This window comes from Lepidochelys kempii, chromosome 12 (genome assembly GCF_965140265.1).
Source record: "Lepidochelys kempii isolate rLepKem1 chromosome 12, rLepKem1.hap2, whole genome shotgun sequence".
NCBI lineage: Eukaryota > Metazoa > Chordata > Testudines > Cheloniidae > Lepidochelys > Lepidochelys kempii.
This window is the reverse complement of record NC_133267.1, coordinates 40,577,443-40,601,056: the sequence shown is the minus strand read 5'-3', so window position 1 is coordinate 40,601,056 and position 23,614 is coordinate 40,577,443. Positions and strand designations below refer to the sequence as shown.

Below are 23,614 nucleotides of genomic sequence, written 5' to 3'. Positions count from 1 at the left end.
GAGTAACTGTCAGTGGTTCAGTCAAACTGGGGGGATGTCTCTATTGGGGTCCCACAAGCCACTGTCCAGGCTCCTTCGCATTAACGATTTGGAATAATGGAGTGCACTATATGCTTATAAAATCTGCAGCTGACACCAAGCTGGGAGGGGTTGCAAGCACTTTGGAGGACAGGGTTAGAATTCAAAAGGCTCTTGCTACGTAGGAGAACTGGTCTGAAGTAATCAAGATGAAATTCAGCACAGGAAAGTGCAAAGTGCTGAGCATGGGAAGGAAAAATCAATGGCACAAGGACAAACTGGACTAACCGGGTAGGCGGCAGGGCTGCAGACAGGGATCCGGGGATTAGAGTGGATCCCAGAGGGAACGTGTCAGCAGCCTAAGGCCACGGGGACAAAGAGGAGCAGTGTTCCGACGCGAACCACAGCAGTGTCGGATGTAAGGACCGGGAGGTCACTGTCCCGCTCTGCCTGGCTCCGGTGCAGGCTCAGCTGGAGTCCCGTGTCCCATGGCGGGCGCTGCGCGTTGGGAAAGAGGGGCACACGTTGGAGGGAGGCCAGCGGCGAGCCACACAAATGACCAGCCAGGGCCACCAGAACCAACCTCCCCCCGCTGCCTCTCCCTGAGGTGCTGTCGGTCGTTGAAGCAGAGGGGAGATACCCAGCTCCGGGGGCAGCCGCCAGGGAAGGGGCACGCTGGGGTTTTGTTCTGGGCTGGCTGCTCTGAGGCACAGAGAGCTCAGCTCCGCCCGGGGCAGGAGGCAGCCTCCGAGGGAGAGAGAGACTGTGTTTCCCAGCTAACTGCCAGGGGCCCGGGTCAGCCCCAGACCGGGGCTCGGGCGGATGCCAGGGTGCCGGCCTGAGTCCTGTTCCCAACAGCCCGGCCGAGCAGGTGACTGTCTCCTCGCGTCCCTCTGCTGCGGGCCCCGGCTGCGGGCTGCGTGGCCGGCCCTCCTGTGGCTGGGCTTGTGCGGTGCGTGCTCGCAGGCCCCAGCGAGACGCCCCCCTGCCTGCACCCGCCTGGGGCCGTGGAGCAGGGAGGCCCCTCCTCACTCCGAGGCGCAAAGGGCGAACAAATCCCCCCCACTTCCCAGCAGCCGCCATTTCCCGCAGGCTTCCCCCCACCTTGCCACTCGCACAAAGCCGGAGTTCCAGCCCCGGCCTTCCCCTCGGGGACCCGGGGCGGAGGGCAATGGGGCGGCCGCAGGGAGTGTGAACCGGCCGGGGGCTGCGCTCCGTGCCTTGGCGGGTCCCTCCCGCTGCGGCGCCCAGCTGGCCCTGGGGCCGGGGAGCCTGGCAGGCGCCGGGGGGTCGGGAGCAAGGCGAAGGACGATGGTCGTGACCAGCCTCCTGCGCTCGGGGCCCAGCTCCCCGCAGGAGGCGAGGGGGGAGCTTCCCCTGGGGCCCGGCTTCCTCCTGCGGAAGCTGCTGCTTCCGACCGGCAGCAGAGCCCCTGAGGGGACGCGAGCTCTCCCCGCGCAGTGGAGGCCGGTCCCCGGCCCCGTCTCCGGCAGCCCCTTGCCCGCGCCCGTCACGGGCAGAGCGGGGGGCGCTGAGAAAAGACCCGCAGCCCTGAGAACTGCCCCCGGGGGCAATTGCTCGGAAGCCCTGGGCAGCCGGTGCCCCGCGCCGGCCGGATGCGCCTGTTACAAGCCGGCCGCACGGGCGAGAAACCCGCAAAGGCCCCGTCGCCAGGCCGCGCCCACGCCCCTGCGGCCGGGTCCGGCGTCCAGCGGCGACGGGGAGGGTTTGAGCAGAAAGCCGAGGTTGGAACGGCCCCGCTCCACCGTGTGTCCGCTTAGAGCTGCCGGGCCGCGGGGAGGGCAGGGGCTTCTCCCTGCCTCCGCCTTCGGGCACAGGACGACGGCGGCAGCCTCTGGCGCGATGCCCGGGCGCAGGGAGGCGCAGGGGGCCTGGGGGCGGGGAGCGAGGGCGGGAGCACACACAGACCCACAGACACAATTAACCTCTCTGCTCCTTCCCAGGTAGCGTTTGAGCAGGTGCGGAACCCCCGGGCCAACTCGTTGTAAAATCGCGGCGCTGCGACGTCTCACCTTCTGAGGCAAACGCAGCTCCCAGACGCCTCTCACCTTTCTTCCCTTCCCGGGGCTGCCCGCAGAAGCACTTCCCAAGGTATAAATAAAATTCCCGTCTTCTCCTGCACAGAAACCCCCTTGTCTGCAGCGGGAGAACTGCAGCCCGCAGCCCAGGAACCAGCATTAAAGAGACTTGTCATTCAAAAATCTTCCGCTGGTGCGAGCCCGAGGCGGGGGCGAGCTCAGGCATGGACACTGCCGAACGGGCAGGTCCCCGAAGAAGGGGCCTCGCCGGCCAAAGCCGCAGGGCAGCAGAGCCCGGTGGAAGCCGGAGAGGGGCCGCCCACGCGCGGGCGCTGACCCCGCAGCACCCCGGCGCCCTCCGGCAAGCCCAAGGCGCCTGCCCTCGGCGGCCGCTTCCCCGCAGATCAAAGCCCAGACCATAAAGCGATTCCTAGACGCCATAAAACCATTTCCCCGGCCCCCGCCGGCGGCGGCAGATCAAGGTGCTGAGCCGGGGGAACGGGCTGGTTTGCCGAGGGTGCGGCGGGGAGGCAGCGAGGGCTGCGAATCAGCCCCCAACCCTGGGGGTCCTGGCACCCGGCCCGGGGACGGCTCGGCATCGCATTTCCCCAGGGCCCGCGCAGAGCACCCCGCCCCGGGCCGGCCCCGGAGCTCCCAGGGGCTTTAAGCCGCCGTGGTGCTGCCCGCCGGGGGAGGCCGCTGGCCCAGCAGCTGCGCAGCCCTGGCGATGGGCAACGAAAGGGCTCGGTGCTTGCCACAGACCCGGGTGTCCGAAACACCGCCACTCGCAGGGGCAGCGGGGCCGAGGGCAGCCCCGGGAAATCTGCCCTCGTCCGTCCGCTGCTGCGACAAGGCTCCCAGCCCCGCTGGGCAGCGCGGCGGGCCCTGTGATCACCCCGCTGGCGAGGAGCGTGGGCCGCGGGCTGAGCTGGGGGCTGCGGTGCAGGTGCCCAGGGGAAGGTGTCCTGGCAGGCTCCGCTCTGAGCCAGCATGGCTGCGGGTCACCAGAGGGGCTGGGACACGGCCCTGCAGGCCCCAGCAGCCCTAGGCACCGGGGGACATGGTACCGGTGCTGGGGGGTAGCAACTAGCAGGACTGGGTGTGACGGGACATCTAGGGACCTTGTAGCTCACACAAGTGTTCAGCTGGCTCCAGGCAGGGACCCGGGGGCTTTGGGCTCACACAGATGGGGTGCGGGGTCCAGGCAGGGACCCGGGGGTTTTGGGCTCACACAGATGGGGTGCGGGCTCCAGGCAGAGACGGGGCTTTGGGCTCACACAGATGGGGTGCGGGGTCCAGGCAGGGACCCGGGGGTTTTGGGCTCACACAGATGGGGTGCGGGGTCCAGGCAGGGACCCGGGGGTTTTGGGCTCACACAGATGGGGTGCGGGGTCCAGGCAGGGACCCGGGGCCTTGGGCTCACACAGATGGGGTGCGGGGTCCAGGCAGAAGCCTCGGGGATCCCAGGCTTTAATGTTTGCTCTCAGGTTATTTCTAAGAGGTCAGGATGCAGTTGACCCAGCCGCAGCAGTGCCCACTCCTGCAGAGCCTGAGCCAAAGGCAGCTCCTCTCCCTGTCGGAGTTGGAGACACAGGCAGAACCTCTGCACTGACCCCGTCCACTGCAGAGAGATTTTGGTGCATTTTCTGCCAGCCAGTGTGAGGCTGCCCCAGGGAGCCCTGCAGCACCTTGCCTTTCGGGCTGGAGGGCCAGGCTCTGGCTCAGAGGCCCGAGCAAGGGGCACGTAGCATGGCAGGTAGGTGAACCTGCCCCAGCTGGCTCAGCAGAGAGATCTCCCATAAACCCGGCCTCCCCAGAGCTGCTGTCTCCTCCCCACACTGCCCGCAGCCTCAGACGGGATCCCAAGAGAGCATGGAGAAGAATCCTGTCCGGTCGCTGAGTCAGTGAAAGCAGGGCAGCGAGTCATTCTCTCCCGACCCTGGTCTGGTCTCCACCTGTGCTGGAAGCCTGGGCCCCTGGTCACCCCCAAGCAGGAGGGAGGAATCAGACATGCCACAAGCCCCCACCACATCACTTTCCAATCCAAAGCCCCATTATTTTTAAGGGAGGCTCCAGGGACCAGTGGAGCTGGATGGAGCTTTAGCCCAGCGCCCACGATGCCGGCCCCTCCCTGGCTCACCCCATGCAGCTGACGTAGAGGGACTGGGCTCGGGGCGAAGAGGCATGCAGGGCTTCGCAAGCTTTCCCCACATCTCAGAGAGGTGTCCCAGGAGCCTCCCTGCCCCTTCACCAGCCCAGGAACCCCACCTCCTCCTGTGCTGCCCATTGCTGCCAGGTGGCAACTACAGCCACTGCCTAAGTGGAGGTGTCCATTAAGGAAGTGGTCAATGGGTTTGTTCAGTGCCAGGCCCTCAAAAATCACCAGTCAGGCCCCCCCCACAACACAAGATAGGCTTCAATTCAGGAGAGTTTGACAAAGACTGAACCTGGCTCTGGTTCTTTGCCTTCTTGCATTTCCAGCTTTTCTTCACCACTACGAGGGCCACAACCCTCCTTTTAAAACGCACAAAGCTGAGATTCTCCTGTAGGCATATGGCTCCAGGAGCAGGGCTTCAAGAGATGAGCTGCCAAGGAAGCAGTAGCCCATGCAGCTGCCAGCTCCCTACAGCCCAGCAGCAACCGCCCTCAGCTCTCAGACAGGTCTTCGCACCTGCTGGTCCCAAAGTGCTCAGCAGGTGGCCACCGGCAAGCTGCACCTTCCCGCCCGCAGAGTGCTGACCTGCTCCCAGGCAGGGCGGGAGAACACAGACCTTGCAGGTCTGACCTGGCTGAGCCTGTCCGACAGATCAGCACGAGTGCGGTCTGCATCCCCTGACTGCACAGCACCCATCCACCTGGAGGTGTCAGGTACCAGGCTACATGGACAGCTCGAGGGGAAGGAGGGGCTGGATCCTACTTTGCATTTCCCAGGGCACTGTCCAGGTCAATTCCCTTCCCTCTCCTCTGCAAGTGAAAACAAACCCATTTCCTCCGATTTCCCTTCCTCGGGCACATACACCACAGGGCACCCGCTTGGTCTGGGCTACGCTCTCCAGCATGGTACCGGGGGCCAGCTTCCGTGGCGAGAGCAGGACAGCATGCTCTGCCGTGCCCCTCCCTCTGCCCAGGAGATAGGGACCACGCAGGTTGACTTTACAGGTCGTGATATCGACAGAGGTCCTTTATAGCCAGCTCAGGGGGCCCTGCCACCACAAGGTTGGCCCACACTTTAGGTATTGTTAAAAACAACGTCAAACATACCCCACCCGCGCCAGGCACCGCAGCGGGGGCTCATGGGGGAGGTTTTGTAAATAAGTCCCCCGGAAAGGTATTTGAAACCCAGCCCTGCAGCACAGTGCTAATGCCGGAGAGCCCCCAGTGAAACGGGGGTGAACAGCAGTGCAGAGCAACACGCAGCACGGTCAAACGCAGGGAGGGAACCTGAGAGCGGACTTCCAGTCCCTGTGTTTCACCTCTCGCCGAGGAGCCAGTCCCACGGGCGTGGAGAGAGGCCGTTGTTTGAATAAGGTCTCTGCATTTTGAGCAGCGAGTCCCCTCAGTCTGAACACATGGGGGCAGGGGGGGCTCTGCACCTGGCAGACCGGTTGAACTCTCTGGGATGTACCTGGGCCAGAGCCACCCCGATGCCAGTGCCTCCTCACTGTGACGTGCCAGTGGTTTCATTGGCAGCTGTCCCATTAAACATGAACTGAAGGCAGAGCAAATGGATTCTTCACAGGTGGGGATTTTTTCCTGCCCTGCCTTTGGGTTCAGTACAAGTCTGGTTTCGGTTTTAAAAGTGACTCCCGGCATGAGTTCCTGTCATGCTCGTCACTGAGAGAAGCTGCCACCCGTAGCTGTGCCGGCCCTGAGCAATGCTGCAGTCTACACAGGCAGGGAGCCCTCACTGTGACTTTCTGATTTCTTGCAGATTCCACGTGGCCTCATTCATAGCTGAGGCAGACAGGCCAGAACACATGCTGGCAGGCCCCAAGTCACACAGGCTGGGGCAGGAGCCTCTGGAGGACTAGCAAATTCTAAGCACATCCTACAGTGTGTTAAATGCTCTCAGCAAACCGGGAGGCAGAAGGGGAAGAGAGATGAGGCCGTGGGATGCAGGAATCCGGCCTCTCCTGGCACTGCGTGCTGGCACAGACAAGCAGGTGTGAGTCGGCTTGGAAGTCGTGCTGGGGGCACTCGACCCTGCTGGCCTGTTGTCCTGCTAAGGCAGGACCACGAGCTTCTTCTCTAGGGTTTGGGGGGGAAACAAGACCCTCCTCATGATGTCATCGAGTTCCTCCAAGGCCAGCTGAGCGTGAAGCACAGTGACCTCATCCCGGTCAGAAGCCACCACTGACTTCAGCAGGCGGTAGAGATCCCGCAGCACATCCCTGAGAACCTGGGGAGAGATGGACAGTCAGCACCTCCAAGAGGCTCATTATCTGCCTTCACATTAGGTACAGCCAGCCATAAGCCACCAGCGTGTCCCATTGGGTCAGGGACCTGTCACTTTCTGTCCAGCACCCCAGGCTCAGCCAAGTCACAGGACACTACAGCAAATCACAGCAGTAGGATCACTTGGACAAATCCCTGCCCCTCTGTGCCTCAGTTTCCCCACCTGTCAGAGAGGGACTATGATACAGCCTCTCCTCTGTAAACACTGAGAGCTACAACCGAACGTGCTCACTCCCCACAGCAGATGCTGAGCCACTGGGTTTTCCCTAAAACAGGCCGGTGGTGGCTTTTCTCCCCAGGGCAGGTTTCTAGCTCCTCGGCTCCGGAACTGAAGCACATACAGATTAGCCACGTTGTCTGGCTGTGCGCGCCCACCCCTTACTAACCCACTTGCCATGTGACCCGCTGCTCCGTAGGAGCACTGGCTGCCCCCATAGGTCAGAGCTGCACGCACAATCCAGCCTGGCTGACGGGGGAGAGAACCAGAGAAGGGTGTGAGCACGTGTGACGTTCATGGGGAAGGGATGCACAGAACCAGGCTTTCACAGCTTTGGAGCAGGAGGTTCTAGATCTCTGGGATTTGGGCAAAGGCCTTTCTGGACATGCATATGGGTCAGAAAATCCCATCTCCTAATGGCAGGGATAGATGAAGTCCAGAGATGCCTGAAAACACAAAGTCCTTCCCTGCCCTGGTAGCGAGCCCGCTAACACTCTGGCGTCCATTCTCATCCTGGAAAGGGCCCTGGGGCAGGGGCTGCTCCCCGGCATGGGCTGACACACCAGCAGTGGGCTCAGCTGACGCCCAGGGACACCTTCCTTCAGTGCTGTGTGATGCGCAGCTCCGTATCTACAGTGGCACCATCCCGCAGGGAGCAGGGCAGGCTCTGGCCTGATACACCAAGTTTGGGGGGGCTCAGGGCTGGGGCAGAGGGTTGGGGTACTTGATGGGGTCAGGGCTCTGGGCTGGAGCAGAGGGGTTTGAGGTGAGGAAGGGACTCTGGGTCTGCGGGGTGGTGGCTAGGACAGGGGATTGGGACACGGGATTACCTCGGGCAGCTCCCAGGCAGCCGCACAGCAGGGGTGCTAAGGCAGGCTTCCTGCCTGTCCTGGCACCGTGGACTGAGCTGCACCCTGGAAGTGGCCAGCAGCAGGTCCAGCTCCTAGGCGGAAGCGCGCAAGTGGCTCCACGCAGCTCTCGCCTGCAGGCACCACCCCCCCAGCCTGGCCAATGGGAGTGCAGAGCCAGTGCTCGGGGCTCCATGCACTGCCCCTGCCCTATGGCCCCCCTGCCTAGGAGCAGGACCTTCTGCTGGCCATTTCCAGGGTGCAGCACGGTGTCAGAACAGGGAGGGACTAGCCTGCCTTAGCTGGGCAGGGACCACCAATGGGACTTTTAATGGCCTGGTTGGCAGTGCTGACCAGAGCCACCGCAAGCCAGTGCCTTCCATTCCATGACCCAGTACTGGGTCATGACCCACAGTTTGAAAACCACTGCCCTAAATGATCCCCCTCCCCTCCTTGGCTTTTGCAGCCTTTGGTTATCCAAAGGCTTTGTCCCCTGCACCCCCTCGTCTTCACTGTGTTACCCGATGGCACAGCAATGGGTGGGAGAGAACTCGTCAATGGCATCCACTTCTAGCAGGAGCCGAGCAAGGGCAAAGCGTAGTGCAATCCCAGCCCGTCTCTGGGAATTCCCAAGAGCCAGAGAACTATTTCCTTTAACAAGGGAAAGGTGGCCAAACAAATTCTGCTGCTGGGAACACCAAATAACTGGCAAGGAGAGCGGGAAAAGTCCTTGCCCCTGAATAAAAGGGCCATTCCTCAGTCACTGCATTTACATGAATGCCCCCATGGCAATGCCCACGGCTTTCCGAGATATAGCACTGACATGTTTTACCTGTGACACAGGAAACTGTCCACAGGGCTCCTGTGCCAAGTTCCCCTTTCCTCAGTCTTACTCCTGAGCAGGGGAATTCCACACCCCCTGGCAGGAGAATCCAGCAATCAGCAGTAGAGGCCAAGGAGAGAGAGACAAGGCTAGATGCCTTCCTTGGCGTGAGAGGCTCATAAGCCCATGACCACCTGCAACCTATCAAAACCTCTCCCTCTGGCTGTATTCCTGTAGGTCACCTGCAACTGGCACAGCACTGCCCAGCCTGGGTCCCCCGGCCACATGGGGCCAGGCATGAAGAGAGCAGACTTTCTGCACAGCCAGCTGAGAACGTGCTACCGGAAGGGTTAGTTTTACACACAGCCCAGGGCACTGCCACTTCCAGCACGAATGACATGGACCTTCCACCAGCGCCACCTCCCCTTGCTGTGGAGAGGGATGGGCAGGCAGGCCTGATACGGAGGCAGAGTCCCTCATGTTCACAAGCTGAGGGAAGAAGGTGTCCCATGGGGAAGGGAAGAAACAGGCAAGTCCTTGGGTTCTCACCAGAGCCATTGTCGTTCATCCAGAGACTCAAAGGAGCTAGATACTTTGAATGGCCCGGCCTGGACCTCCCTTCCCCAGTGCCTGGTGTTTCAGCTGTTGGCTCTGAAGATCAGAGGGAGGGTGTGCCTCTTCCGTGCAAAGGGAAATGGGTGCCAACAAAATGTACCAAAAAGGGGAGACTCCAGGGACCTGCAGCTGCTGTCAGCCCTGCCCAGCAGAGATGCTGCAAAGGAAGTGAGGGGCAGCTGGAAAGGACATGCACAGCCAGAGGGTGGGTTGGGAAAGGGGATTTTATCTGTCAGGCTCACTAGTGTGCAAGTCCTTGGGCTTTCTCCACTTTGCTCTGCATCCAAGCCTTGAATTGGGTGTTTGTGATGTTTCTGTGGGACCACAAGGCTGCGAGTCTTCCCAGTGCAACATGTGGAGCCCCGGAGCATGAAGCCCAAGTGGCTGCTGTTATCGCCAGTCCTGAGCGGCAGAGCTCGGAGCCACTCTCATTCCTCCCCAGGAATACGGCTGCCCATGGACAAGCATGGCAAGGCCAGGAACAGCTTTGCTGGACCCAGGCCATTGCTGGCCCTAGCTCTCTCCCCCCATTATGAAGATCCAGTGTGGTGTGAATGGAACACTGGCCCAGTTATCAACTGGTGAGTCCAACCAGGGGTCCCCAGGGCGCCCTGCTGCAGGGGGAGGAAGCTATTGTGTCGACAGGGCTTCTCTGGGATGCGATAGATTAGAACTCAGTTCATGCCTTATCAAACCGACCCACACCTGTGACAGGGCATCTAATCTTCATCCTGAAGATCCCCTCCCCGCCGCACACCTGACCTCTCCCTCGGCCATGCATGCGGCGGGCACTTCCGCAACTGCACCACTGATCCAAAGGGCAGCTGGCATCACATGCCTGCATGAGCGCTACCTACTGCTCCTTGGGGGGGAAGTTCACCTACTGCACTTTTAATGCCAGACTCGCTCCACTCCCCTTCACAGCAATAACCGCACATCCTGCACCTGCTGAGCACCGAACGCAGGATTTTTTTTGGGGGGGGGGGCGGCTTTCTACGTGTGTGTGTTTTGGAGGAAAGTGGGAAAGGGGAGGCCCCCAGGAAATTTGCCTATATTGGGATTCTTGAAACAGCAGCTAGGCCTCAGCAGAAACCCCTCAAAACCATAACCAATGCAACACCGCACCTAGCATGCACATTGTCAAACCTCCTATCCCTCCCCAGTGCATGCCCAAGGCACTAACTCCATTTCACAGAGGGGGAAACAGACAGAGGTCCCAAAGCAAGTCAGGGACACAACAGGGATTAGAACTCAGGAGTTCCTGACTCCCAATCCTGTGCTCAGTCCACTAGGCCACATGCCTCCCTGTATTCAGCAGGCTACCTCAGTAATTTGTACACCAGCCACCACCTGAAGTTAGTCATTCAACAGGCATTGCGCTGCACTGGGATGGTAGCAAAACTCTTCCACCTTAACCAGCAGCTTGTTCAGGTACAGCAACTTCACTGGAATCCTCCTCCTGGTAAACTGCCATATAATAAATTTTATATAGCATGTTGCTCACACAGGAATAAAACCTTACAAACAGCCAAACAACAGGGAAGAAATGAAAGGCTGCAAGATTGACAAGCACTCCCCCACAGAGAAATTGACACACCTGGCTACACTGGGACAGATAACCAGGACTGGACAAATCCACTTTACCATGGCAAGTGGGAAGCATTCACTGGAATGTGACTGGGCACAGGTAGGGGTGTGTATGTGAAACTTCAATTTCTTTATAAATTAATATTCCATTGCAAAAGTTGCTAACTCTAACCCTTGGGAGGGGAGGGGAGGGAAAAACCTTGGAAATATGAACTGAATGTAAAGCAACGCAGTGTCAACTTCCTGAGACTGCAGACAGCTCCAGTGCCTCTGCTGCAGATCACAGCTTTCCCCTAGGGTGGCAGAGGAGATTAACTCCACGCTGGTCAGTTTCACTGCCTCTATCCAGAATTCTGTCCCTAGCCCTGCAAATAAGAATGTCAGTTTCACTCTGCTGCCCAAGAAAACTACATATGGGCACAGCAGAGGCAGGCGCTAGTAGGATTCACTCTCCCTGAGTGGAGAGCTATAGAAATCTGTCCCCGCTTGCAGACACTCTTGAGGGGGTGGAGGGACAAAGAGCAGCTCCTTTTCCCTGTAAGCAGCTAGCAAGAGGAGAAATTATCAGACACCTACTAGGTAGAGGTGGATACAGACAAACCTGCAATAGGAACGCAAGTAAGCATCCCAGTCAGCACCCAGCTCTCTAGCTTCCAGGTTCCAGAGAGAAGCATATTAACCACACACAGCCGAAGCACACTGGGAAACTGCCTATGAGTGACGGGAAGTGGTAAAGCAAATGTAGCTGCTGTAATAGAGCTGAGATTGTGATGCTCTCAATCTCTGGTCAATGGTATCAGCCACAGGAAACCTGCCCCAGCTGCTGAGAGCCCTAGGAGAGACGTTTCAGAGTAGCAGTCTGTATCCGCAAAAAGAAGAGGAGGACTTGGGGCACCTTAGAGCCTAACCAATTTATTTGAGCATGAGCTTTCGTGAGCTACAGCTCACTTCATCAGATGCATCCGATGAAGTGAGCTGTAGCTCACGAAAGCTTATGCTCAAATAAATTGGTTAGGCTCTAAGGTGCCACAAGTCCTCCTCTTCTTTTTCCAGGAGAGAAAGTGTTCCATTCCCAGCAAGAACTGTGACAATCAATGCTCTGAGCCTGGAGCAGAGCGAGCACCAGCCCCAGTAGGGCAGCTTGCTGATGCCACATGCTATCTGTTGGAGGTGGGGGAAGCAGAAAGGTTAGAGGCAGACAGTTAGCGGGGGAGGAGCACCAACAGGCAGTGCCCAGGATGGGGGGGGCGTGTTCATTTGTTTTCTGCCTATCAAGGACCTTGATGACTGTTTTTGAAAGTTTGCAGAGGAATAAAATTAACCTGGGCGTGAGTCACCCTCATATAAATGTTCTTTTCATTTGTGCACTCCAGTGAGCCTCTGTCTATATGTGGAGCACTTACTGGGGGAATAGCTCGGCAGAGGACACAGGCTGGGTCAGCCGATAGCCCATTCTGCAGCCAGTGCCAACACACACTCAAAAAGGTGTTAAAACAACTTGTGGGTGGGGGAGACATAAGACAAGAAAAGGCAGGAAGCTGCAGGGCAGCTCTCAGCCTGTGCAGGGACCACAAGGAGGTGAAGCTAGGACAGTAGCACAGTCTGAACGCAGAAGTCCTGGCTTTAAGTTTTATGGCCTCTCCAGTGAGCGCAGCATGTGCGGGGTGTGACAAGGGGCTGTGGGGGCTGCCCTGCACTTGGTTTGGATTGCTTTCCCCAGGGGTTGGTTCTCTGGGTGTAAGCTACAGTGACCTGCATTGTAGAAAGAATCTGCAGTGAGACAACCAGGTAGGGAGCTGCTGCTTGGAAAGGCAGAGCCCCTCCAAGCCCCAGCAGCAGCAGCAGCCAAGGTGCAGGCTCTGCAGCCAGGCCTCAGATCCAGTCACCTGTTGCCAGGGTGCTCTTGGCAGCCATGAGCACGCTTCGCTGACACTAAGGAGCCGTCGTGGTTTAGACCCACTGCTGGGCTGGACCTTGGCGTAAGAGCTGTTGCCACCATTGCACGTTGTCCAGTGTGCTGGTGTAAGAGAACAACATGCAGCTTCCCAGATGGGATTTGCTCTTTGCCACCAAAACATTCAGCTCTGACGTGGGATTTCTAGTGAACTCAAGAAATCCAGAGCGACACTTCCCAGATTTTACATATTATCGCATCAGCATTTACAGGGAAGCCTTTACAGTGACGCGCTGTTCGATACCCACCCACCCACCACAGCGCCCACGTCTGGGGTGCTCCGACTGCCCCACAAAGGGCTGCACTGACAACATGCCTGGAGTACCAGCACTGCACCCAACTGGCATGCTATCAGGGTGGTATCAGCTGTCACGCTCTTGAATACAGAAGTCCAGCTGGTGGAAACTACAGATCCCCATGTGCCAGAAGCTGGGACTGGACAACGGGGATGGATCGCTCAAAACTGCCGTGTTCTGTAGATTCCCCCTGAAGCCTCAGGCACTAGACAGGATAACGGGCTAGATGGACCGTTGGTCTGCCCCAGTATGGTGGTTCGTATGTTCTTAATACTCTGTTTTGCCTTGTGGACGCCAGAAGGGCCAGCTCTCAGCACAATAAGGGAGCTGCACTGTAAAACTGTTGGCTGTGCATATTGGCCATGCATCACCTCTGCCCAGGCCAGTTCTGTTGTATAACAAGCCTACTGCCACTCATATGGGGCTAGCTCGTTCAGCAGGACCGAGTCATTTCTGGCAGCACAACTCCCAACACCCGCTGTATTGCACTTCGTTAGCAGGTCCCTCTCACACTGACCCAGTGAGTCCTCCCCTCCGGGTCCCACATGCAGGAGGTAGCACAGAGCAGCTTGGCACTACCCAGCAGGATTTTATGGCTAGAAATCCACTGCAAGGGAAGAATCCAAGGGGCCTCAGCAGACAGCAAGGAAGGGCAGCGTAGCCTGAAACCGCATGGCTCTCTGCTGCACATTGAAGTGCCCAAGACGATCGTGTAGGTTATTACAGGGGATGGAGCTTGGCTCAGACCAGCTCCTGACTTCACAGAAGTACAGTTCAAAGGGGATAAACTAGCTGAAAGTTCAGCAACACCAGTGAAGAACCAATCCTGCTCTGACATCTTTGGTGGAGTGGCTGGGTCATTCCGCACACAGGCTTTACTAATGTGTGATAAAGAGCTGGGCTTTCATCCAGGGACAGACCAAAGGAGAGGCAGTCATCACAGTCTCTCCCATAGGTGAGGGCTCACTGGCGCTTTGCAGACTCCCCAGCTGGCTGGGACCTCCCACTGCATGCAGCCTGCTGCAACAGAGATCCCTGCACAGAGCAGCAAGCCTCAGCTCAGGAAACAGTGGAGGGATCTGGGGAGCTCATGTGGACAGCAAGTGCTGCCCATTCTGTGCAGTGTTTCCCCTTCTCCAGGTGCTGGGCCTGCTCCTGACCCCAGCCGGACGCTGTAGCTTTGGTGGCTTTGCTCTTTTCCACTCTCTGCAAACACATGGAAGATCAGGGAAAAGGAACAGAGCAGCCCAGGGCTAGCAGCATGGCCTGGGTGCTCTCGTATGTCAGAACTAGCACGGATTAGACAGTCAGAGATGGTAGTAAAATCTCTGGTCATGGCAGGAAGACAGCCTTTGCTATAGCAATGCAGGGAGGTTGCTCTGGGGAACAGCCAATACCCAGGAGCTGCTGTGCAAGCAAGGAAGCTGGGATCAGTGTTAATGCAGAACATTAACAGTGGGTGCTGGGAAGTAGAGGAAGTCTGTGGCTTTTAGGGTAATTACTGTTCTCTTAATATTTCACTACATTCATGCTGGTGACTCCTGAACAGGTCTGGGCATTAGGAGCCACGAAACCAGGACAGAGGGCTCATGATTTCTAGAACTCCTGGGTGTTGCAGAGGGGGCGCTCCCTGCTGGGGACTGGCACATGCAGACAATAAGAGGAGACACCGTTGTGCACTAATCTTAGAGCTCGGCCCAAGAGCTAGGCAGGAAACCCTGCAGGGGGAATGAATTCCTACTCACCGTTACACTTTCATTAGCTGTTGCCTAGACATGGAAATTTACCTTGTGAGTTATTAGGCTCCCAAGAGCCACACCTTAGGTTTTACTGCCCACAACGTCTAGAGGAAATGTTTCTCGTAACCCTTCCCAGTGACTCAACTTGCACAATCAGAGCCTGAACGGCTGCTATCTAGAGATTGCTTCAGAGATACCCAGAGAGTTCAGTAAGTTGCTGTATGAGAGCACATTATGCTCACCAGGCTTGGGATGGGTGCAGCGGGCAGGACCCTTGGGTCTGGAGACACTTGGGAGTTTCCTTGCTACGTGGCAGGAACCAGGTGTGTTGACCGTAGGCTCCAGGGAGAATGTGTGAGCAGCGTGGTGCCAGGAGTGAGGGTCAGTCTGCCAAGAGGCTGCTCTGGGAGCAGGGATGGAGGCTTACCTCAGTCGCTTCCTCATTGAGCCCACGGAGCAGCACCACCACCACATGGACCGCAGCTCTTCGGACTTCAGCCTCGCCATCAGTCTTAACTACGGCTGTCAAACAGGAGGTCACCTGGCAGGGCAAACCGGGGTGAGAACTCTGTCAGTGTATGCAGTGCCTTTGCCACGTTCCGTCGTTCCCACCGCAGTGTCTCGGGGCGGGGCGGGGGTGCAGTCAGGAACCCGTCAGCACACCCACACATGATGTGGAAAACATATCAGTGACTGTAACATGCAGATCCACAAAGGCATGGCATACACACAGCAGGGAAAACGCCGCAGCAACAGCCCCCAGGGCCTGCCCACCTGCAGCTCCAGAGCAGGCAGGAGAACTCGGCGCAGAAACAAGCCCACGAAAACCAAGGCATACCTGGCCCAGCAGGCTAGAGAGCACCCCATGACATGGGTCTTTACAGAAGCTGCAGGCAATGGGGGCTGTGTCAGGAGTGGGAAGACTCCTGACACAGATGTTATGCTGCTCTCCTGCCTTTTCTGCCAGCCGAGGTATGGGGCTGCTCATTCAGCATTCCCTGCTGGTGCGGGGGATGATGTCCCACTCCCTGTGATTTCAGGGGATGGGACGGGGGAAATCCTCTTGACAATTTCAGAAGACCTCTGGCCTCTCAAGCTGGCTCCCTACATTTTCAAACCCAGGTGCCTAAAGTTAGATTCCTAAATAAAATGACCAAATTCTCAAAGGTGCTGAGCTCCTGAGACTGCCACTGACTTCAGTGAGAGCTGGGTCATTTAGCACCTTTACACAGATCAATTTAGTGGCCTAAACGTGGATTTGGGCACCTAACTTTACGCATCCAGATTTGATTAATTGTGCAGACGCCACTAGGCTCCCCGTGGATTGGGAGAGGCTTTGCTCTGTGTGTTGTCAGGGCAACGGGGGCTGCAAAGCTGAGCTGGGACCCAGGAAAGCAGCGGAGACTGTGCGACGAGAAAGCTATTGTATAACAAAGGATTCCAAGCGTGGCCAGGTCACGTACTCCCACTCCTTAGAAGGTTTGAGAAGGAATGCTACTGGCCTAGGTATTTATAAGGTACCTCCTGGCCTCTGAATCGTTCAGTGGCACAAGACTGGTTTTGGTTCATATATTCCCTTGTTTGGGCATTGGCATCCATGATGTCTGCATTTCTCGGGGCCACTGGATGGTGCTGCGATTCTCTCCCCCAGGAGGCGGGCGCTCTCTCAGCAGTGCCAGATGTTGTGGGTCATAGGGAGACACTGGGTATTTTATTATTTAAAACCCCCTTTCGGATACTACAGGTGATTTTTATGACCCAGAACAGGTACTGAAGAGTCTGTCATACAGACTGAGCAATCCAAAGTGCGTCTCACTGTTATAAAGTAGCTGAAATGGGGGCACATATTGCTTGAGTGAGACTTTCTGGAACAGCTACATCTAAAAACCTGTGAGGAAAACCTGTTGCCCAAAAGGAAAGTGCCTCATGCAGAAAACATGGGCAGCCCTGGATCACTCCTTTAGTGAGCAAGCGAATCTCCACCTTGAGGAGAGAGACTTCACTTGCACAGGGATTCAGCTATGCAGACTGCGTGTTTCTCTGCTGTTCAGCAGGCAGGCAGAGTTTAAAGAGTCTAATTAGATAATCAGCAACAGCAGGGAGAGTTTGCAGAGCTAGCATGTTCCTGAAATAGCTGACATGCGGTGCATTGGCATCTTGTCAAACGCTATCACTACCAGATTGATGCGTGAGCAGAGGCAGGAGGGAAATATTCATTACGTCTGTCTGTCTTGCGGAAAGGCATGCTCTGCCAGCTGCTTGCGGACACTCTGCTTTGGCATTGCTGCTGACCACACAGCTTCTAGCCACACCAGTGCATTGGCTTGCCTCTGATGCTAGCCGATCCTCCAGAAACGTATGGGCTAAGAAGGGTTTCCCAGAGCAGCCTCTGAACAAGTGGTGGGGAACCAGTCTCAGCAGTTCACAGGCACAGGTAGACCAGCAGAGAGCTGAACAGCGAAGTCCTACAAGTCACATCCCAGCCCGTGACCCAGTGTGTCTCCATGGCCCCACCCAGATGGACTCTTTTCTTGGGTCGTGCCTGGGAGCATGACCTGCCTTCCTCCTCACATGTGCTGCCATAGTTCCTGGGAGATTCTAACTCACCTGCCTCCAGCTTTGGGGCCGAGACAGACCCAAATTCCCATCATCCAGCGCATACTGCACTTGTGCCTAAAGCTGTTCTCTTCCAGTAGATCCCAGCTTTGCAAAGCACTACCTGACATTAACAGACATGCTCCACTTTCCGTGACTGGTTGGTGCATTTCCAAACAGAATGGAAAAAGCATGAGAGTATCAGCAATTTGTTCAAGGACAGTGCCTAGTCCCCCCGCACCCTGGAGAGTGCATCTCACAGAGGAGCTGGCTGCTGCAATGCCTGCTCATCTCAGCTGGACTCCCGCCTTCTGCAGAGCCAGAAGGGGTTTACACAGCAGCCACAGAGGGGCTGCACCAGACCTGTCCACATACTTATTCATGCCAGAGACTAAGGGCTCAGGGAAGAATGGAGCTGGAGCCAGGGCTTAAAGTGATCTGGAAGCACCCACAACAGACCTGCGCTAGTTTCACACAATTGTAGGGATCCGACAGCTTGTTTCAGGCACATTCATAGTGCCCACTCACTCATCAGTGAGTGGGTCACCTTCGGGGGGGCGGGGTGGGGGGCTGCAACCCTGCAGGACTCAGCCCTAGGGCAATATCCGGATGGAGCTCCTCAGCCTTCTCTTTCTGCCAATACACAAGCCCTTCAATCCTTGGACCAGCTTAAACACAAAACTACTGGAGATCTACCTGAACAGTAACAAGATCCCCCCAGCTTTCCAGCCCAGTGACTATCTGCCCCAGTGATTCTTCTGAGGTTGGCAGGGAGATGGGAGCCCGCTGCCTAGCACTGTGTGGGAAGGCACAGCCCAGGTTTAAGCCAACACAATGTTCATATGGGACCATACAGCTCACAGGATGTATTACTACAGAAACACTGGAAAAGCAGCTTCTTCGGGCACTGTGGGAATGCCCTGGCCAGCAGGCTAAACTTGGCATCTCCACACTGCTTCCAGCCCTTACGCTTACATCCAGAATTCAAGCAGGCTGGGACTAACCCAGCCAATCCCCAGGAAGAGCCCGTGCTGGGAAGCAACTCACAAGCAGAGGGGATTGCAGAGAGCCTCCCATTGCTGCTGCAGCAGTTCTCCCTTCCCTGAAGCACTTCCACCTGCCATAGGGTCTGAAAAGGGATCAGACCAGCTGGGCACAGAACAGAGGTGACCTGTTTGTCCTCTGGCATGTGCTCACACTTCTCCCTGCCTCCTAGTGAGCACCTGCCTCAGCCATATCCTTCTGCTCACTCAGCGGGGATGGTGCTGATCTCAGCTTTTAAACTCATTAATAGCCTGCTCATTCAAAGGAGCATTACCGCAGGCCCCATCTCTGCTCTGTAAACCCGGCCCTGCACTGACATGCCTCTGCGGAAACCTACTGTAGCACGCCACTGACCCGTGTGTGGCTGACGGGCCCTGAGAGGAGGCTCTCTCTCTTTTATCAGCATTTCCATAGCACTTGTTGCCATAGTACCGGAGCTCACAAGCGACAATGACACGGCCTCTCCCTGCTCCTGGGAGGGTGGTTATAAATCACATTCATTTCTGTCAGCCCAACACAATGCCTTAGGAGAAGAGGCCCTGAAGACTGCAGCGCACTATTCCAGGCACCTCAGCTTCCGATTAGGAAGCACAGATAAAGTTGTATCAGCACCTGGTACAGGCCATGAGGAGGAGAGATTCCTAGTTCTCAGCACCCTGGGGAGACTAGAGCTCAGTATCATCCCAGACACAGGCCACCAAACTAGGAGTGTCCCTACTTTGCACCGGATGGCGCAGACGCAGGTACCCTGGCCTTTAATATAGAGATGCTGGGTGCAAAGAATGTGTGTGAAGAGGAGGAGAGGCTGGAGCATGGCATGGTCTTGATGGGCAACACTTCCATTTCAGCAAAGGCACCAGGGAGCTTCACTTTTATGCAAATGAGGTTGATCCCTGGGATCCCGGCAGGTTGCCAGGCCCACCGTCACTATCTACTGATGGGCCACACCTCTCTGTGCGGGGCATGGTGTCACTGGGCCGCCAAACACACCTGAGCCCTGTGCTCAGAGAGGGCACCGCACAGACACCGCTGAGCAGGCAACAGAACTGCGACAAGCTGCACTCAATGTTGTCATCTATTGTCCATGGCGCTAGTTACGGGGCTCTATGCTGCAGGAACATTGCTCTGTTATTTATATCACCACAGTGCCTAGGGGCCCAGTCATGGAGAAAGAACCCCGGTGCTAAGCCCAAACACACAGTCCCTGCCCCAAAGAGCTTACAGTCTCGAGTGTAGCAGTTCCCAACCTGGGGCAGGGGAAAGGAGTATACAGCTGTCTGGTCACATGGTGCTGGCTCTTCTCCTCCAACATAATAAAGACTAGCAGCTGGATACAGCGAGAAACACACTAGGAAAATATTTAATGTTATTTTCATGTACGTGATTAATCCAGTTGCCACCGAGGTGTGAGAGCACAACTGGAAGGGAGGTGAGGGCTGGTGACTGCAAATGGGAAGGGAAGAGACAGCTTCCCGGATCCTCATGTGCAAAGAGTGCTAACGTGGAATGACATTTGCCAGTTCACTACTTGATCTATGTATGAAAGTGCTCTTCACACATGGCTATTGAGAGGCCATTTTTGGTTGGTTTGTTCCTAAACAATTAAAGCCCTGGACCATGCACACACCTGGGGCTGCACATGTCTTCCACAGAAAGGAGTGATGTATGGGAAGGGAACAACTCTGGGAATGGCCTGTTTGCAGACACACTGGCTGTGCAAGCCCAGAGTCTTCTGGGCCTCAGCAGTGTTCAGGGCTGAGTGAGTGACACGGTGTTCCTGGGTTTAGTGCCAGAGTAGCAGGTTCACTGCCTCCAACACACCAAACAGTTACAATCAGCCAGGGAAAAATGAGAAACTCACCTCTGGCCCTGAAAAAAATTCAAGGGAGAACAGCAGCTGGGGGAACTCCACCTTTGTTGTGCCTCTGATATAAACGAACCTTGCCTAAAGCCTTTCCTCAAAGTGCTCCGACTGCAGCACCCCAGCCACTAGGATAAAACTGGCACAGAACTCTCCTCTTTTGCAGCAATGAAAAGCATAATGAGATGCTATTAACTGGGACGAGGTGCCTGTAGCAGGTACAAAATATGCTTTAAGATCTTGTACCACAGTGAAATTATTATAGGCAGGGCTGGTAGCCTGACGCTTCCCATTATAAGACCCTGTTTTCAGTTGCCAAACTTTAACTACTTGGGCTGAAATTTTCCGTGCCAGGGGTCTGCCTCAGACTGAATAAAAGTACCAACAAAAATTGTTCAACTGATTCAGAGAACAAGAAGAGGGAAAAATACATTGTTCTGCCCATGTTTAAAATATTCTTTCCGTTGTTTAACTGAGAAGCTATAGTGCGTCTGACAGCAAGGGCTTGAAATGTGGCACAGATGGTGGCTCCCCCCAGTGTCAGAGCTGTGCAGGTTTCTGCTCCTGTGAAAACTGCCCAGATTTGGTAAAGTGACAGGCCACTGGAAATGCTCAGTTTGCACATGCTCTGAAGGGACCAACAGGTACATTCTCTGAAGATTCTGTCTGCACTGAGCATGCTCCAGGCCAGGGCCACAGAGGCTGAAGGAGACTTTCCCTGTTCTTGTTCCCAGCTGGCCGGGAGCACTGTGGTGGTGGGTACCGGAACTGACAGGGAGACTCTCTCCTGTGATCCACCTGCCAGCACCCCAGCAGGCTGGAGGAGGAAGCTGCCTGACTTGAATGCAAAGGGGACAAGAGCTGAACATGTGAAAGGGGCAGCAGAGGGGGCAAAGTGCTGGGGGCAAGACTGGGAACTGGGGAGTGGGAAAACAGGTGAGCGGAAGACAGATTAGACAAGGAATCTAGGGGCAGGGATGACTAGGACTAGCTAGGTATGGAGTTGCGGGGGGATGGGGGACTGAGGTGAAGAGTCAAGGAAGAGTGACTGGGAACTGTGGGGGAGACACTGGGAACCAGGAGAGGGGGGAAAGGGGTAGGGAGGAGACTGAAATTAGACAAGGCGTCAGGGGTAGGAGACTGGGATGAGGAGCCAAGGGAGGGAGACTGGGAGCTGGGACTCAGATGGCGAGCTGTATTCTGTATCAGAACAGGACTTGACTAGCATGCAGTAAATAGGACCTGGAGTCACACACCAAACAATGAGGATAAAACAAAATATCGAATAGCTGCTCATTCAGCAGGCACCGTCCATCCTGTGCACTGAATGACGGAGGGGTCCTGAGGGAGGGGTAGCTCAGTGGTTTGAGCACTGGCCTGCTAAACCCAGGGTTGTGAGTTCAATCCTTGAGGGGGCCACTTAGGGATCTGGGGCAAAAATTGGGGATTGGTCCTGCTTCGAGCAGGGGGTTGGACTAGATGACCTCCTGAGGTCCCTTCCAACCCTGATATTCTATGAAACAACAGCATGGGAGCACTTAATTAAAGACTATGTTATAATGCATACACACAAGGTGGCCAAATCAAGGTTATAGGCAACCTTAATTCTGGCATTTCTTAACCCGAGTGCTTGACTCTGCAACCTTTACATTCTTTTGCGTGTTGTGACAGACCCAGACCAGTGGGGTACAGGAGTCTGATAGAATGCAAATATACTGGCCACTGGATGAATAGTTTTCTGTTCCTTGAGTGACCAGAGCAGGGGCTGTGCTAGAACAATCAGGAACCTGCTAGAACCATTTAAGACAGACAAGCTAACTAAGACACCTGGAACCAATTAAGAACATACTAGAATCAATTATGGCAGGCAAGCTAATCAGGACACCTGGTTTAAAAAGGACCTCCCATCAGTTAGTGGAAGGCATGCAAGGAGCAGGGAGTGAGAAGGCGTGCTGCTGGAGGGCTGAGGAGTACAAGCGTGATCAGGAGGAAGATCCTACGGTGAGGATAAAGAAGGTGCTGAGGGGAGGCCATGGGGAAGTAGCCCAGGGAGTTGTAGCTGTAGCTGTCACGCAGCTGATACAGGAGACCTTGCAGACAGCTGCTATCCACAGGGTCCTGGGCTGGAACCCGGTGTAGAGGGCAGGCCCGGGTTTCCCCCATCCCCTCAACTCCTGATCGGACACAGGAGGAGTTGACCTGGTCTGTGAGCAACACCAGAAGGGAAGGTCTAATTTGGAAAGGGATCTGGCCTGTCCCCGACCCACTAGGTGAGACAACAGAGACTGCGGAGATTGTCCTCCATTTCCCACATGCTGGCCAGTGATGAGGTTAGCTGAGTGAACGGCAGGTTTGAGCCTCTAGCAGAAGTGGCCAAACTGAAGGCTGCCGTGAACCTCTGAGGTGAGCAAATCCGCCAAAAAGTGCAGGACCCACCAAGGCAGAGGAGGAACTTTGTCACAGTGTATAATATATAAACAGACCGAAATGGGAGATCCCGAAGACCTGCATTCAAAGGACATACTGCTCTCAGAGTATAAACCGGCCTCCTCATTCCCATCTCAGCCAGCACAAATGGTTTCTAAGATTAGGAAATTAAAAATGCACCTGCAAGATATGCAGCAGCCCTAGGAAGGCTCCTCCTCCACCAATCCCATGCCTCCACTCTGTAGGAGAGGGGTCGGCAGGAAGACACCTGTAACCATGTCATTAAGTCCGCTCTCCAGTGGCAACAGATACAAGGAAAGTGGCTATTATATAGGGGAGATGTACAGTGTTGATACCTCTTGAACCACGGAGCCCAGCTGGAAGTGAAGTCTCTGACACAGCTCTCCCAAGTTGGACAGACTGCTAGCCCTCAGGGTGCTATCCGGGTCTCTTGCTCCTCTCAGGAAGGCATGAATCAGAGGAGCTCTGTACTGGCAGCTCATGTCCCCTGCAGGAGAGAGAGGAAGAAAGCACAGGTTTAAAGAGATTTGACAGGCTTCAAAAGCAAATAGTTTAAAGGCCAGGAGATGCTTCCACTAGTGGGAAGGACTTTTCAGAACTCGTTTCCCGCTATGTTGAGCCCATTCCTGGTGCAGTATTGAAAAGCCCTTGCTTCAATTCAGTCGTTTTAGTTGCCAGCATTAGAAATTAGTGGGTCTAGTAGTTTTAACCCCTTCATGACTGTTGGAGCATGGCTGTGTTCCTGTACCATGCTTTCCTATAGAGTTCCCAGATGTAGCTCTTAAGCAGCTTCTCTCCTAGATAATGCAGGTGAGCCAGTGATCAGCTCTTATTATTAAATGACTCGCGTTCTCACTAGCAACGCACCACTGTGCTGTCTCAGACAGGGACTCTGCAGACCTAGTCTCTAGCAGCAATTCCAGAGGCACACAAGAAAAACAGCCCAAGAGTGGATTACCAGCATTCTGAATCAGTAATCTGAAACAGAGACCCGTGTCTGGGGCTTTCACTCTGCTGCGCATGTTCTCGCCATTGTCTGTAATTTCTGTCAGCCTTTACAAATTCAACACTTACA

The 23,614-nt window shown here is 55.9% G+C and overlaps 1 protein-coding gene across 3 annotated transcripts in view; it reads right to left on the bottom strand.

Annotated features, from left to right (window-relative positions):
• Window positions 1–5,220: 5,220 nt before the first annotated feature.
• The window catches only part of TANGO6 (transport and golgi organization 6 homolog), a 93,837-nt gene continuing 75,443 nt past the window's right edge, over window positions 5,221–23,614 (bottom strand). For 2 of the 3 annotated variants that reach the window (XM_073308309.1, XM_073308310.1), the window contains 3 exons: window positions 22,875–23,026; window positions 15,019–15,132; window positions 5,221–6,456 (listed from right to left, as the gene is read on the bottom strand). In XM_073308309.1, coding sequence (XP_073164410.1) covers window positions 6,280–6,456; window positions 15,019–15,132; window positions 22,875–23,026 — 443 coding nt within the window. In that variant the 3' untranslated portion in view covers window positions 5,221–6,279. Of the gene's footprint in view, window positions 6,457–15,018; window positions 15,133–22,874; window positions 23,027–23,614 lie in introns of those variants that run through there. The other variant, XM_073308311.1, reaches the window with a different exon arrangement.